This window comes from Candida pseudojiufengensis (genome assembly GCF_024610245.1).
Source record: "Candida pseudojiufengensis strain CBS 10847 chromosome Unknown scaffold8, whole genome shotgun sequence".
Lineage (NCBI taxonomy): Eukaryota > Fungi > Ascomycota > Pichiomycetes > Serinales > Debaryomycetaceae > Lodderomyces > Lodderomyces pseudojiufengensis.
In genome coordinates this window covers 588,412-605,677 of record NW_026261526.1, presented here as the reverse complement: position 1 = coordinate 605,677, position 17,266 = coordinate 588,412, and the positions used below count along the sequence as shown (strand labels likewise).

The 17,266-nt window shown below is 24.9% G+C and overlaps 4 protein-coding genes across 4 annotated transcripts; 3 read left to right on the top strand and 1 right to left on the bottom strand. All coding sequences in view use genetic code 12, as the record gives it.

The window, feature by feature from the left end:
• Positions 1 to 2,634: 2,634 nt before the first annotated feature.
• KGF55_001889 (uncharacterized protein) lies at positions 2,635 to 4,917 on the top strand (the record flags this gene model as incomplete). The annotated part of the gene is made up of 1 exon (XM_051756512.1): positions 2,635 to 4,917. One exon carries the CDS (start codon positions 2,635 to 2,637, stop codon positions 4,915 to 4,917), a length of 2,283 nt encoding a protein of 760 aa, XP_051615567.1.
• Positions 4,918 to 6,521: 1,604 nt separating this feature from the next.
• KGF55_001888 (uncharacterized protein) lies at positions 6,522 to 7,135 on the bottom strand (the record flags this gene model as incomplete). The annotated part of the gene is made up of 2 exons (XM_051756511.1): positions 6,522 to 6,859; positions 7,060 to 7,135. The coding sequence occupies 2 exons, from the start codon at positions 7,133 to 7,135 to the stop codon at positions 6,522 to 6,524; spliced, it is 414 nt and encodes a 137-aa protein (XP_051615566.1).
• A 4,117-nt stretch (positions 7,136 to 11,252) lies between these two features.
• On the top strand, positions 11,253 to 13,796 carry KGF55_001887 (uncharacterized protein; the record flags this gene model as incomplete). The annotated part of the gene is made up of 1 exon (XM_051756510.1): positions 11,253 to 13,796. The coding sequence occupies one exon, from the start codon at positions 11,253 to 11,255 to the stop codon at positions 13,794 to 13,796; it is 2,544 nt and encodes an 847-aa protein (XP_051615565.1).
• Positions 13,797 to 15,351: 1,555 nt separating this feature from the next.
• RNR21 (ribonucleotide-diphosphate reductase subunit) lies at positions 15,352 to 16,638 on the top strand (the record flags this gene model as incomplete). Its single annotated transcript, XM_051756508.1, has 1 exon — positions 15,352 to 16,638. One exon carries the CDS (start codon positions 15,352 to 15,354, stop codon positions 16,636 to 16,638), a length of 1,287 nt encoding a protein of 428 aa, XP_051615564.1.
• Positions 16,639 to 17,266: the final 628 nt, after the last annotated feature.

Below are 17,266 nucleotides of genomic sequence, written 5' to 3'. Positions count from 1 at the left end.
TGTATAAGCAAGATTCAACATGAATGACGACACTCAAAATTGCAGCAATTAATACTAAGACAGTTGATTAAACATATCATTGAATTTAATTCGTTCATGTAATTAGCTATGAAAAAACACAATTCCAGAATTAAAGCATCAAGACAGAATCATATATTCTAGGTTTAAGACTCCACTAAATGGATCAAAATGGACTCAATTGAATTCGCATCACTCATTATATCTTAGAGAGTGTATCGATAAATTCTTAATTATTTATGAGTACGTTAAAAAGTGTTTTTTTAAAAGTATAGACCAGTTAAGTTACTTTTAATAAAATATGACAGAAGTTTAACTACTATTATTGGAATTCAAATATAACAATACTTTCGAATCCTTTACAGATAAGAAAAAAACTTGAGTCATGCTTAAAGGATCTTATCTCGATTTGAAGAAAATCTTTCCCAACATAGTCTTGATCCAGTACTTAACGGTCCATTTATGGATCCACAATTCTTAAACACTTCGAGGAATTTGATACAATTCCAAGATCAGTTGATTAAAAATATTATTCGAAATTTAATAATTTGCTATCCACCTTTTGTTCAATTGGCTCTGATTTTTAGGTCAAATACATACATATCTTAAAAGATTAGGAAATACGATCAAAGTATTCGGAAAGAAAAAAAAAGAAATTTTAAATTTAATCTAGATTTTATAATCTCTATTTCTTTATCTTTATCTTTTATAAGGCAAAATTCTGAATTTTACGATTAGGTTTTCATTGATTTGAAAGAAACGACTTAATCTCAAAAAAGTGAAAACAATTTACCTTGATTTAATCGATAGTTAGTTGTAAATGTAGCAAGCTAGACTACTGATCTAATAAACAATTAATAATGGGAAAAAAAAAAAAAAAATATGTGTCTGATATAACCATTGCTAGGGAATTCAATTATTACAAACCTCTTTTTCTTTCGCTAATCTGAATTATCTAATAACTTTTTAAATTAAAGTTTTTATGTCCAAATAGTTATGATCAACACAAATTTTGATACATTTGACGGGATGAGGGTTTTTATCACAGTATTTCTGTAGTTAGTTTTTATATGTAAATTGCAATTAGATAGTCTTTGTTAAATTTCGGTGATAAGAGAGTTTTAATTACATTCGGTGATAGATCCAAAAAAAGGCGAGAAGATTTACTTAGTAACAAAACCAAGTAATTTATATTTTGTGCCACTCGTCAATTAATGTGTACATATTAAAAGTTCCTAATCTTTTAACATAATTTGTATTGAGTGTCTCTATATCATGAAAAATTACAAACTTTGAACTTTGTATCAAGTAACAGTTTATGTCATATGTTTAACTAAACATATACGAAATTATTTATTTGAAGAACTAAGAAAACTAAATCTTAAATCTTAAACTTTAGATCTAAATTAAATCTGAAAAAAATACGAAATATTTTAATTTTTTTCGTTTCCCTTCAATTTAAAGTCGTGTGACTATTTTTAAATCTACTGATATTTTCTTGACTTTATTACTACTGTAGTACTTAGTAATTATAAAACGTATAATATAATAAAGTATTGATGATATTAACACAAAAATTTCAAATGAGTGGGGGGGGATGGGGATTATATTCAAAACACGTTAATTTACCAATAGATTGGTCTGTTTGATATTTAAATGAGTTCAAAAAGGATCAATCTTATTATCAATAGATGAGATTCAAAAAATGAAATATAAAAAGGTTTTCCTATCTTTGCTTCTTTTAATCAAATTTTTAATTCATTATGAATAATCTACATTACATAATTTTTTTTGATTAGGCCAACTGAAATTCTTATTATTATAAGAAAACAAAGAATAAGATCTAGTTTTCAATTCCATTTGAATACTACATTAGTTAAAAACAATTGGTTTTTCTTCCACTCATGATATGCAATAAACTTTCAAATTAAGCAGTTTAAACTACACATTTCTCTTACTGTTTGAATCATCATATCTGTTGGAATATGCCTCATATTATTTATTGATACATCTTAGATTCGATTCATTAAAATGATTATCTATCTTTTTTTTCTTAGTCCTTATTTTAAGTATTCCTACATATAAAATATAATAAAAAATTTAATGATAGTGTGACACTTAATATAAAATATTAATACTATACAATATACAATATACAAATTTATATTATTGGTTTCAAAAGATTTCTTAACTTTTATCAACTTCTTTTCTTTCTAAAAGTAGAGATTTTTCATAACCACTTTAATACCACAACCCTTTTTCATCAATCCAACTAGTTCTACTGTTTATACTCATTCATTCATTTATTTATTCAATTCATGAAACTTTATATTATATATTGAAAAATTACATATCATTTCATATCAGAAAAAATTATATATACACCAGAATTCCTTTCTTTTACAACGATCATATCAAATCACTTTTTCATCAACACTCAGATTTCTTCTTAGCATCTTCTACCTTAAAGGGAGACATATACTCAATATTTCATGTTTAATCCATAAGTTTCATATTATAATCAAATTGTTAGTGTTTCAAAATTTTTACAACCAAAAAATTATCAACTTACATTCCATAATCTACACACTTATTGCATAAAATAACTCAATAATAATGACAAAAATTTATACAAAACGACTAATATTAAAATTATTTTTATTATTTACAATATTTTTTACAATTTTAATATCATTAAAATCAATTATAGATCAACCTTCAATAAAACAAGTTCAAAAACAATTAAATGATCAAATAAAATTTAAATTTAATGAAATTTATTATACATTTTTAGAAAATAAAATTGATTTAAATAATGATAAAAAATTTAATGAAAATGTTAATAAAATTTTAAATAATTTATTGGAAAATGATAAAGAAAATAAATTTTGGGATATAAATCCAAATTTAAATAATAATAATGATTTACCATTAACAATACAAGTACCAAATTATGATTTACAAGATGATGAAAATTTTAAACCAAAAATTTCAAAATTTGATCCAAGATTAACTATTGGAATATATTATAATTTTATTATAAATTCAAATATACAAAATTTAATTGATATTTCAGTACCATTCCATTGGTCAGATTGGGTTGATTTATCAATTTTAAATAAATTTATAATGCCTGAAACTAATTTATTTGATAACTCAGATGTAAATCATGAAATAGATCAATGTAATGAATTATTTAATATATCAGGAGATTCCAAACTTATAAAAGATTCACATATAAAAAATATAAATAATTATTGTAAATATCAACCTTTTAATTTAATTGGATTTGAAATATTTGATGAACCAGGACCACAAACTGTTGAAAATAGAATTTTAATTGGTAAATCATATCTTTTACAAAATGCTCCATCACCAAATAAATTAATTTTTTTAACTAATAATAATTCATATCAAATAAATATAGAAGATAAAGATCATAATGATCTAAGTAATTCTTTATTAAATAATGGAATGATTGAATCTTTGGAGTTGACTTCAATTAATTTAATAGATACATATTCTAAATTTCAATCAATATCAGCCCCAACAGCTACACCATTAACAGATTCATTAATTCATATACCAGAAGAAAATTTCAACATAGATCCTTCCTCAGAAATAAATAAATTATTAAAACAAAATTCAGAAAATTTAATGGATAAACAATTCCTTCAATCATTACAATATAGTATAAATCAACAAGATCCAATAAAATATTTTTATGAATCAAAATTATTAAATTCAATTCCAGATTCATGGCAAGGTGAACATTATGATTGGAGATTTTTTAATGGTATAATATTAGGAAAAGATGAACAATCAATAATTCTACATAGATTAATTAAAAATTATTTAAATTTTGCAAGAAATCATGGTATTATTACATGGATTGCTCATGGTTCTTTATTAAGTTGGTATTGGAATGGTTTAGCATTTCCATGGGATGTTGATATTGATGTTCAAGTTCCAATATCTGAATTATATAAATTAGGTCAATATTATAATCAATCAATTATAATTGAAAATACATTTGATCAAAATGAAGAATTTGATGGATTTGGAAGATATTTTATTGATGTTGGTTCATCAATTACCCATAGAACAAAAGGGAATGGAAATAATGCAATAGATGCAAGATTTATTGATTTAGATACTGGATTATATATTGATATAACAGCATTAGCATTAACAGATTCAAATTCTCCAGAAAAATATAGAATTGAGGAGAATTATGTTGAAGATGAAGATAAATCTAAAGCTAGTTCATCATTTTTTAGATCATCTCCTATTCAAAAACCAATAAAAAATTTCCAAAAAGTAAATCAAGATTTAAAATTATATAATTGTAGAAATAATCATTTTACATCCCACCACGAAATTTCACCAATTCATATATCAATTATTGAAAATCAATTATCATACCTTCCCAAAAATTTTATAAATATATTGAATAATGAATATAATATTTTTGCAATTATAAAAAAATTTCATAGAAATTTTACATATTTAAAAACTTTAAAAATTTGGTGTAATACAAAAATTTTAAAACAAGTAAGTGGTATAAAAACAATTGATGATGAAAATTTAAAATTTAAAGAACTTATTAAATTAAATTCAATATCAAATTCAAAAATTTTAGAGTTATTTAAGTCATATCCTCAAATTTTAAAAGAATGGATAATAACTAAAAATTTTACAAATTTACATAATGATGAATTAAAAATATTAAAATCAAATTCAAATTATCTTATAGAAGATAAAAATGATTTAAATTTAAAAAAAATTGAAAAATTAATTGAATTAAATTTTAAAAGTATTGGTAGGAGTTTAAGACCTGATTATTTTATGAATAATTTAATGATGATGAATAATAAAAATGAAAATGAAATAATTTAATAATAATTTAATGTTTTAATGATTAATCGACTAGATTAACTTTACTATGAAAATATTCTATATCCTTGTATAATATCGGGGTAAATGAAAATAATATACGTAATGCTAAAGAATTTTTACTCTTAAGACACGAGTAAAGTAGAATATTTTATCATATCATACTATTAGCTATAACAATTAATTTGTGAAAACTATTCAATTTTTTATTTAGGTATGAGCTAAATTGAATAAAAATATTGAACGCAATCTTTAGGTAAGAGCTTAATTGAATAACAATATTGAACGAAATCTCAAAGAATCTAAGTCGAGACACGAATTTGTAGAATTTTTTAATCATAATCAAAAGAAATTGTTGCAAAATTTGAAAAGTTTGAAACATCGCCACAAATTCAAAAAATTCAAAATCAAAGCTCTTTAAAGATTAAAACACGCACAATCTGTTTTTTTTTTTTTTTTTTGCAAATCAATTATTATAAATTAAATTAATAGTCTAGCTTCCTAAACAGTAAAGAAATAGACTTAATCTATGGAGGAAAGATTTCTAAGTAATAATCTATATACTTTTTCATCTTTAATTCAGCTTTCAGAGCATCTAAAAACCTCTTTTTTTTTTTTTTTTCTTTTTCTTAAGAAGTGGTAAGAAATTATTCAGGAGTTCAATCTGAATAAAAACTTATTCAAATTATCCACCGCCTAATTTGTTCGTCGGGAAGCATAGTGCTCTACGATTGAGTTCGTCGATACCATTTAGACGAAGAAAGGCTTTGAAGCACCGGTTGATTTGAGTCATTCCATAACCATCAAGATTTGAGTTACATATTAGGATGTTTAATTGATACTTCGGTTTTTAAGTCCTAACAATTGCCAAAGAATTTTAGATTTGTTGCAGTGAAAAAATGGATGATTCCCAAGAATTCTAGAAGGAATTTCCAATTGTACACAAATGACAAACTTGCATCTGCTTATCTGTGTATCTTCATTACCCTAAATTGATTCGAAGAAAATAGTCAAGTTCATAAGGATTTGGTTTTGGCTCTATTGAGTAGTTTAAAGAATTTGTTCCATTCAGATTCCTCAAATTTTAACTCCCTGCTCCAACCGTCTGGGATTGCGACTCTTAAGTTGATGTTGTCTTGATTGTTGTCTAAAGCTTTAAGAGTCAATCAAACTTTCATTTGCTATTTCTTCCGCAGTTCGTCCTCTTTTCCTTGAAACTTTTGAGTCTTCCATTGATGTTGTTTCCGTGTAAAGTTCTCCTTTTCGATATGGTTTGGTCATTGTAAACCGCGTGATCAAACATTCTTGTTCGAAATGGTTTAAATGTGAAGATTTTTGAATCATTTTATTGATCTCAATTGATTGATCTGTTTCAATTGCCAAAGTAAAAAAGTTACACCAATATGGAGTTGTTTGTCTCTGAATCATAATTGTGAATCCAATTGTTTTCAACCAACTGGCTTGAAGTTTGTCCCTTCGTATAACGTTATGCCAATGGTCGTTGTCAAATAAGACTTGAAAAATAATCTTAGCATGAGAGCCAAGTAGTTGATGATTGATGAGTATGAGTATCACCAACATGAGGTGCCATATAATATTTCCAACCATCATTGTTGCAGAATAAAATCTTGAGTTTGAACTTCATAAGTAATATCATCATATTTTTCAGAATTATACCAATGATTAATTAAATTATAATTTCCGTTAACATAATTATAGCTTGCCCAATCTGCATTAAACTTATTAACTCTTTTATTTTTGAGGTTTAAAGGTTTTAATTGACCTTGAATTGTTGATCCAACACTATGTATAAAACTTTTTAAATGAAGAAGATTATCTGTAATAATTTCTGATCCATTACCATAAACCCATCTTAAACCAAAATTCAGATTAGAATCATTTGAATTTAATTTTGTTATAATAGCTCCATTTAAAACATAATTATCTAATAAATTTATTTTTCATTATAGTTGATTCCATTTCTTAAATTTATCATTTCACCCATGTTTTGAATTAATTAAATCACAATCATCTTGTAAACCATGATAAACAAAATCACTATGACCTGAACTTGATTTTTTATTTGTAACAGCTATAAAAAATGTAACTGCTGAAAAAAATGCACACTAATTTGAACTCCTCCACAAGTAGCTGCTGCAACTCCCATCCATGCAAAAGTGACAGTAACCATTACTGCATATCTTTGAATGTCCATCTTCATATAATCACCATGCTCTTTTATTACTGCTAATTAATAATGAATTTGAAATCTCATTTGACTTTTAATTAATTATTCATAAATTGTGTTTTAATTAAGATACACGCACTGGAGAACAATAGTATATGGAAAAAGGTTGAGAGCTAACTAATTAAGGGTCTGAAATATATATACGTGAAGTTTTCCATCTTCTTCAAGATATTGATATTTTTGTAACACCAACTAAGTACCTACAATTGATAGAATTATTTTAATAAAGGTTTTCCTTGCGTAACAATACTTAAATCCATTCATATTTAAAATAATGGAATTATCAAATGAAATAACATTAACAATTTTAACAGTTTCTTGGATAATAATAATACCCTTTTTAAAAGGTAATTTACAAATTTTTTCATTTTTTATATCATCTTTAATTTCAATTTTTTTATTTATTTTTATATATAAAAATAATTCACTAGGTAAAGATAAAAAAAATGAATTAAGATTAATTGATTATGATGATGATGAATTAAAGAATTAAATTGGGATTTGGGGATTACTTGGGGATTATGTATTATTGATTTATGGGTTTAATTCCCTTTATTCAATACCTGATCATGGCAAGGTGAAGAACATTATGATTGAAGATTTTTTAATGATATAATATTAGGAAAAGATGAGCAATCGATAATATTACATAGATTAATTAAAAACTGTTTGAATATGCAAAAAATCATGGTCTTATGACATTGATAGCTCATGGATCTATATCAAGTTGGTTTTGGAATGGTTTATCATCAATAAGTCATTGAACAAAAGGAAATGGAAATAATGCAATTAATGCAAGATTTGTTAATTTAGATATCGGATTAGCTTTAACTGATTCAAATTCACCAGACAAATATAGAATAGAAGAAAATTATGAGGAGGAGAAAATAATGATATGGAGGCAACAAAGAAAACAACAAAATCATCATTTTTATCCTTTTAAATCATCATCAACAATTTAGAAAACCAATAAAAAATTTGAAAAATGTGAATCAAGATTTATGTAACAAAATGAAGAATCAAAAATGTTAAAATCTGACACGAAGTATCTTATAGATGATAGAAAAGATTTAGATTTAAAAAAATTTGAAAAATTAATTGAATTAAATATAAGAAATATTGGTAGGAGTTTTAGACCTGATTATTTTATGAATAAAATAACGATACTGATGAATAATTAAAAGGAAATGAAGTAGTTTGATGATGATTTAATGTTTTAATGATTAATTAGCTAGATTAACTATAATGTGAAAATATTCTATGTCCTTGTATAGTATAGTGTATAAATGAAAATAATATACGTAATCTCAAAGAATCTAAGTCGAGACACGAATTTGTAGAATGTTTCATCATAAACCAAATAACAAATTGTTGCAAAAAAATTTGAAACACCGCCACAAAATCAAGAGCTCTGATGAATGGAATTTTACATACACACTAAGACTTTAATATCTTTAAAAAAGTCTTGATTTGTCTGAAGTCTTGCTAATGTTTCAATAGTAAGTAGTAAAGTAAAGTTTTCAACCCTGTAATTATACTTTATTATTATTATTTACACTGCCTCCTGATTTACAGTTTTTTCTAGCTGAAACATAAATTTTTGAAACAATTAATTACATCATTTTGCTTTATTATAACCCACATGGGGAACCACTTTAGTAAGTTATCAACGTTGTTTCATAGGAAACGTTGAGATCAGTTTTTATTGTGTTCATTTGTGTTTAGTGTGTATAGTATAAGTAATCTGATATTTGATTGTTGAAGTTAAGGTACAGATAATAAATTGAAATTTCATACACAAAATAAATATATGATTGCAAGGCTAACAATAATTTGTAATATTCACCATCAGATTCTACAGATTTTTAGTTTTCGTAGAGTTCACAATATAGTGTTAAAGGGCTGTATACTATGAAGTTTGATTTCGGACTTCAAAGAGGGGAACAAAATAGCAAATTGATCAATCGTAATCTCATAAAGTGAAAATGAAGAAAAGCAGAGTATCTTAAATTTAAAAAATCTCGAATCTCGAACGGCAGAACAGAATAAACAATTGTACAAGATTATAACGAGATTATAAAATTCAGTAATTTGTCACACTTTGATTCCTTTAGTCTAGACTAATACTAATAACTTTCACAATAATTGCTTATATGTTTGCTTTACTATTATTTTAATTATTAAGCAACGTATTATAGTTTTGTGTCACTTCGTACCAAATTTATGATCTCGGACTATTACTTTATTCAGACGTCTTTTGTAATTTAACCTCTTTTGATCATCCTTCGAGAACAAGTGTTGATCAATGATAATTCGCTTTTAGTAGAGTATTTGACAGCTTGATAAGCTTCGTTACTTGTTTTTCTTTTTTTGATCTTTTACGGGTCATTCGAAATAGTTTTCGCTTCATGTGTTAGACTTAAATCTAACGCAAAAAAGAAAGAAAATGAAATTGAAAAAGATTCGAGGACCGAACGGAGTTGAACGAGTAAAAAATAATAAACGACAAGCAATAATCATTAGTACTAAACATTTACTGCTTTCATCCAGAGGACTTGCGAAATCTGTTTCTATCTTCAAGCTAAACTTTACCTGATTTACAATATGATTCTCAATCATCTAAAAACTGAAATTTCATGAATTCTTATGGAAATAACAAAAAGTTACGACGATATGATTGATAACGGTCAGAAAAAAAATTAATTCAAAGCCATGATTCTAACATACTTTGAAGTATTTCAATATTAAACTCAAATCAAAATATTTCTAGCCCTGTTCTTTTATTTCTTCGAGCCCTTTATTTCTTTTGTAATTTAATTGTTTTTCTTACTTTAGATCTATTTATATGTCATTATAAATCAGAGTTTGATCTAGCTCAACGTTATTTCCTATAGGTTTTAATTGTCCGATACTTCCAGTTTTAAAATATTTTTCTTTCAACCGAACTTTTTTCAGTCTTACTTTTTCATTTGAACTTCTACACAAATAAATTTCAGAATTGTATGTTTTCTCCTATTTGAATAAGATTCCTAAGATCTACCAAAATGATGAAAAAGAGGATGAATCGACTTAATTCTTCATATATTATACTTTTTCATGCAATCAATTAACCTTGAATTTAAATTTATTTCAAAATGTTAGCTTTTAAATTTAAATTTAACCCCCTTGATACTAGAAGTAAATAAACTTCGATTTTTCTTACCAATCAATCAACACAATCTTTCAGTTCTTTTTTTTTTTTTTCACAATAACAATTCTTACTTTGCTTTTACGATTTCTTGCATCTTTTTATAATTATTAGATCTTTAGCATAATCATATATAACAGAAGTAATTAGAAGTAAGTAAGACTTAAAAGATGAAAAATTAAAAAATATACAAACCAAAACCAAGAGAATTTCTTCAACAACTATTCCAAGAAGATTAGCAAAAAGTTATTGTATAATTACACCAAGATTCAGAATTGTTTTGTTGGTATTATTTTATTCATGATGAAATTAGATTTTTCTTGTTGAAGTTGAAAGTTATTGATGGGGTTATGTTGATCAAAACTGTAATTTCTTTACTTAGTTATATGTGAATATTATATATTTACTGTATTATGTATGTTTTAAAATAAGTTACGTAATTGATTTTAATTGCTCTTATTTAATAATAAATTTAAAACAAATTTATTATATTCTCGATGATATATATAAAACTTAATACATTAGTATAAAGTAAAGTAAGTACATATATATATAATTGTATTTGCTTAAAGAAGTATGAATTAGTTAAATTTCATTATATTCATCAAATTAAAACCAATATCAAATCGTCTATCAAATTTTGGGTTAGTAATCTTCACTAATTTCATTCATATAACTTTTATCAGTATCAATCAAAAAAATTAAGGTTTTTTTTACCGTTTAGTTTTAATTAAGATAATACAATTGAAAAAATTCTTAATATTAATAATTTATTCATTAAATTTCATTAATTATAAAATCCCATATTTATATATTTTTACAACCACTTCTTTTTCTTAAAACTCAGTCATCATCATCTACTCATCCACCTAAGCCGAATCCATCATCATAAACTAATTCATCATGACAATAAGTAGTTTATTATCACCAAAGAAATTATTAAATAAAGATAAAACATCAAATTCATTTGCTACCAAAAAGCAAGGTCAATTTTTTACAACCGATATTAAGAATAATAAAGAATTGCCACAACCACCATTACAACAAAATGAATTACAACCACATCAACAAGTAAATAATAATTCATCACATAATGTTTCATCTTCAAATATAGCATCTTCAAATTCAAATTCAAATTACACATCATTAGCACCACCACCAGTAGATCAACCAGTAAATTTACAACCACAATCACAACCACAACAAAATTTTAATCAACAATTAGATTCTGCTTTTTCACCAAATATACTGCCACAACCATTACCATTAAATAGAGCTAGATCTCCCCTTGCACAACCACCAACAACTTCATTTGATGATTCAAATTATGGATTTAAACAACAATCTTCAATACAACAAAATCAATTTAAAAATTCACCATTATATTTTTTATCTCAAAGTGATAATAGTAGTTCAAGTGCAGATTCAACAACAAATAATAATAGTAGTAATATTGGTAACCACAATAATTTTAATAATTTTAACAATTCCAAAAATTTCAACTTACCTAAATTAAATTCAAGTGTTTCTGAAGTTTCTTCAGTAAATGATCAATATTCATTACAATCTCCTAAATTAAGACAACAAGCTCGTCAATCAGATGTATTTTCAGATAATGGAAGTTTTACAACAAATAATACTCCTAAACGAACTTTAAGTGATAGAGCTAAAAAGACACCATCATCATTTGTACGTCAATCTCGTTTATTTTCAAATGATTTAAGTGATATTGATTCTCAATCTTTAAATTCTTTAAATGGTAAATCATTATTATTACAAAATAAAATTCAAACTGAAAATTTAAGTCCTGAATTTCATCCTATAGTTACTTTATTAAATGCTCAAAAATTAAGAACTTATTGTATTGGTTCTTTTCAAATTTTAGGGTTTTGGAATTTAGAAAAAGTATTTTTTGAAGTTGATTCAAAATTAACTGGTAATGAATTAGCTATATGGAGACCATCAAATGATGAATATATAATAGATAATGGTCATGATGAATTTAAACCAAAATATATAAATTTAATTGATTCAAATTTTGAAATCTTGGGTGATTTACAAATTAAAATTTATCAAGATTATAGAGATGATTCAAATATTATTATTAGATTTCATAATAATAATGATTTTTATAAATGGGTTAGTGGTATAATATTAAGTAAATTTGAATATATTAAATTAAATGAAGCTTTTACTGCTGTTTTATTAAGTTCAAAAGGTTCAAAATTATCAGATATTCATGTTTTATTAAGTCATAAAAAAAGATTTATTGAATATGAATGGTGTAATATAAGATTACCTGAAATTTCATCAAAATGGTTAAAAATTTATATGGTTATATTACCAAGTGATAAACATCATTTAGGTAGAATTGAAATTTATCCAAGTGATAAAAAAATGCAAAAAAAACATTTAATTGCTTATATTAGTGATTTATCAAGTTTATTTAATGTTTATCCAGAACAATCAAATATGATTGATTTTAATTCAATAATGAGTGCTTCGGGTAATATTCATATAAATAGAAATTATGAATATTTATTTCCTTATAGTAATCCAGAACAAAATTCAACAGATCCAAGAAAATTAATTGCTAAAAATCATCATTCATCATCAGTTTCTCGTTCAGGTTCAAATAATTCATTATCATCACTAGCAAACAATTTACAACCACCTTCAACTCCTATGTCAAGATCAAGATCAGGTTCATTAAATTCTACAAATTCATTTTTTAATCATTCACCATCAAATACAAATTTAAATAATCTTACAAGAAATAGATCAATATCAAATGTTTCTGATTCTGAGAACAAGAAGTTTTATAAAAAATCACAAACTGAATTTGATTTAAACAAGACAAATTCAAATTTTTTTAAAAAACATGCAGAAGAATTTGTATCAACTAATATAATGTATATAATGCCAATACCACACCCGGGAGTAAGTGCAGTTGAAACAATGGTTCGTAATTTTATTCCAATTATAGATTCATTTAAATTATATGGTAGACCAAAACATTTATTAAGTGATAAAACTAATCCAAATTCAATGTTATTTGGTTTACCAAGTTTACCACATTATCAATATTTATCAACAAATGATTCATTTGATTCTTTTAAATCTTACTTTAATGACCACCAAAACCACCAAAATTTATCAATTTTTGAAATGGAAAATATTTTAAAATCTAAAATTATTAATTTACAACAAAGAAATAATAAACCTTTTAAAGGTCATGGAGATATTAATAAATTATATGATAATTTAGATTTAAGTTTTGATGAAATTCATTCACCTGTTTTAAATGGTATTGATGTTGATGGTAATAATAATGGTATTTCAAATATTACTAATAACAATAATAATAATAGTCCTAATAATTTACCGAGTTTAGGTGATCCAATTAATTTAAATTCTCCAAGAATTGCTAGTCCTTTAAGTGTTTAAATCAAGGAATTGATCAACTTTGCTTAAGTTCATAACAAATAACTAATCATCAACACACATTTTGTAAGGTCATTTTACAATAAAAAAAAGGTCATTTGCTTTTTACTTTTTTTAACTATTCATCTTTTATTTTGCTGTTTAGCTTTTTGATTCTAAATTTGGTTTTCTTATACATATGTAGCTTATAGATATTTCAATTAAAATAAATATGTTCATTTCAATTAAATTCCTATTCTTTTAAAAAATCGAATTCTCAACATTCTCAATGAGTTAAATTAATTGAAATCAATCTTGTAGTAGGAGGAAAAGATTTATCTAATGGAGTATATATTCTTAAAATTATCAAATCTAAACTCTTAAAATATTCCGAAGATCGGAAAGATAAGATAAGATAAACGATTGAAAGTAATATACGATAATGATCGAGAAAAGAAAAGAAAAGCAAATCAATCAATTATGAAAGTTTATTCTTTATAGCTGAAACTCGGAAAAGTCTTATACAAGGAAAGTAAACTTCTGAAGTCAAATACATCATTGAGTGTGGAAAAGAAAAATTTAGTTCACATTATATGTTTTTGTAACTTTGTTTTGTTAGTTTCTTCAGATTCACAATTTTGTGGTTATATAAGATACGCCTATAAAATTATAAAAATCGCGTCATAGACGTGTACGATTTAATTCCGCATCTTAAATTATTAATTGAAATTGAAATTATTATTAAGCTTAATAATGAATGTTTATTTGCAATTATTTAATTATGCTTGTGGTTGATTTGCAACAAGTTGGTTCAATTCAATTCAAAGGTAATGCCTTTAACACTCATATTTCTCTAAATTCTACAAAATGCCAATACACCATTATGAATATACACGTGTAATTTCAAGTACTACACGTTACACGTCTTCGTTTAACCTATTTAATTTCAATTTTAGTTACCTCTTGTGTAAAACTATTTCCATGTTTTCATCAATTAACTTACTTTAATTAGCCATAAACAAAACAAAACAAACAGATCAAACACGAAAAATCTTATGAAATTTATAAACCCGTATTGTACAAAATCCGTAATACAAAAAAAAGTAGTGTATATAGTTAAATATAATTTGCTATTCAAAACAAATGATACAAAAGTACACTACTTACTAATATGAAACTTAAAAATATTAATAGAATAGAACCTTTCATTCTACTATCAAAAGTATAAACAAATCTATACAGAGAAAATAATTAAATACTTCACAAAAATCACCACATTTCTTATTTTACAACATTTAGCATATATTATTTAAAAATACAATATCATCATAAACCTTTTGCATATATCGGACATCACTAATATAAAAAAATAAATCATATATCTATATAAACTATCCAACACGTCTTTGAAAATAAATTTTATAGTTTTTTATCATCATCATTAGATCTCATATTATCAGGCATAATAAGACTAATTACTTAAAAGTTTTACATTCATATTAACACGTTCATTTTATTCATTATTTCTTTTATCAATTTTAATAATTAATTTACAATTTTATATAATAAACAATTAGAAATGTCATCCATAATACCACAAGAGACTCCAACAAAAGGATTAACTGGAAGAATATCTGGATTAGATATGTCAAACGCGTCTGGAAAATCATTAACAGATAGATTAGCAGCTGAAGCTTTAGCAAAAGATGAAGCTCAAACTAATATACATGATGTCAAAGCATCTTTAAATAAACCAACCACAACCACCACCACAGAAGAAAACAAAAATGATAAAGTTGAAGCTGAATTAAAACAAATGGATGCTGAACATGAAAATTTTTTAAAAACTCATAAAGTCCATAGACATGAATTAAAAGAATTAGAAGCAGAAGAACCATTATTAAAAGAAAATAAACGTCGTTATGTTATGTTTCCAATTAGATATCATGAAATATGGCAAATGTATAAAAAAGCAGAAGCTTCATTTTGGACAGCAGAAGAAATTGATTTAGGAAAAGATTTACATGATTGGAAATTTAAATTAAATGAAAATGAAAGATATTTTATTTCAAGAATTTTAGCATTTTTTGCTGCTTCTGATGGTATTGTAAATGAAAATTTAGTTGAAAATTTTTCAGCAGAAGTTCAAATTCCTGAAGCAAAATCATTTTATGGTTTCCAAATTATGATGGAAAATATTCATTCTGAAACTTATTCTTTATTAATTGAAACTTATATAAAAGATCCAAAAGAAGCTGATTTTTTATTTAATGCAATTGATAATATTCCTCAAATTAAAAAAAAAGCAGATTGGGCTATAAGATGGATTCAAGATGATGATGCATTATTTGCTGAAAGATTAGTTGCATTTGCTGCTGTTGAAGGTATATTTTTTAGTGGTTCATTTGCTTCAATTTTTTGGTTAAAAAAAAGAGGTTTAATGCCTGGTTTAACTTTTTCAAATGAATTAATTTGTAGAGATGAAGGTTTACATACTGATTTTGCTTGTTTATTATTTGCTCATTTACAAAATAGACCAAAACCAGAAATTGTAGAAAGAATTATTACAGAAGCTGTAAAAATTGAAAAAGAATTTTTTACTGATGCTTTACCTGTAAGTTTATTAGGTATGAATTGTAAATTAATGTGTCAATATGTTGAATTTGTTGCCGATAGATTATTAATTGCCTTAGGTAATAAAAAAGTTTACAATGTTACTAATCCCTTTGATTTTATGGAGTCGATTTCCCTCGCGGGAAAGACGAACTTCTTTGAAAAAAGGGTATCAGATTATCAAAAATCTGGAGTTATGTCATCAGCTCAAGATAAAGAAGCTGATGTTTTTGCTTTCAACGAAGACTTCTGATAAGCAGAATTTATAGTATTGTAGTGGTAAAAGTACACTTGTCGTAAATATGGCGTCAGCTAGAAATTTCCTACCACAGTAATTATGGAAATTTCTATATTACAATGAAAATTTCAGTTATTGTTATTAAATTTTCACCATCAAATGAAATTCGTCTAAGGATTAAAGATTATCTTAAATATGGACGAATTTCCAATATTTTTACCTTTTTTATATATTTTATTAGTTAGTTTTTTCACCATAGATATTCTCTCTACAAAGAATATACATTTATTTACCAGTTTTTACATAAGTTTTACATTATCTCGTTAATAGAACAAAGTTCATGTCGTCACCTCCAAACTTATACAAGTATATAAATTTCATAGATTAAATAGGAATGAAAGATTATAATGATTAAATTTATTTTGTAGAATTTTGTCGTTTTTTTTTATAGTTAAGAGTGCGACAAAAAGTTGCGAATAAAAATTCGTTGTTGCGACAAAGAGAATTTCACGAAACGACATAAACTCCGTTTTTACTCTGCATTCTCATTTTAATTATATAAATTCTTCCAAACCGCAGGTGAATTATATGCGTTTATTTTGTAAGTTTAAATTGTATAGTTAAGTAACTTAATAAATCGCTA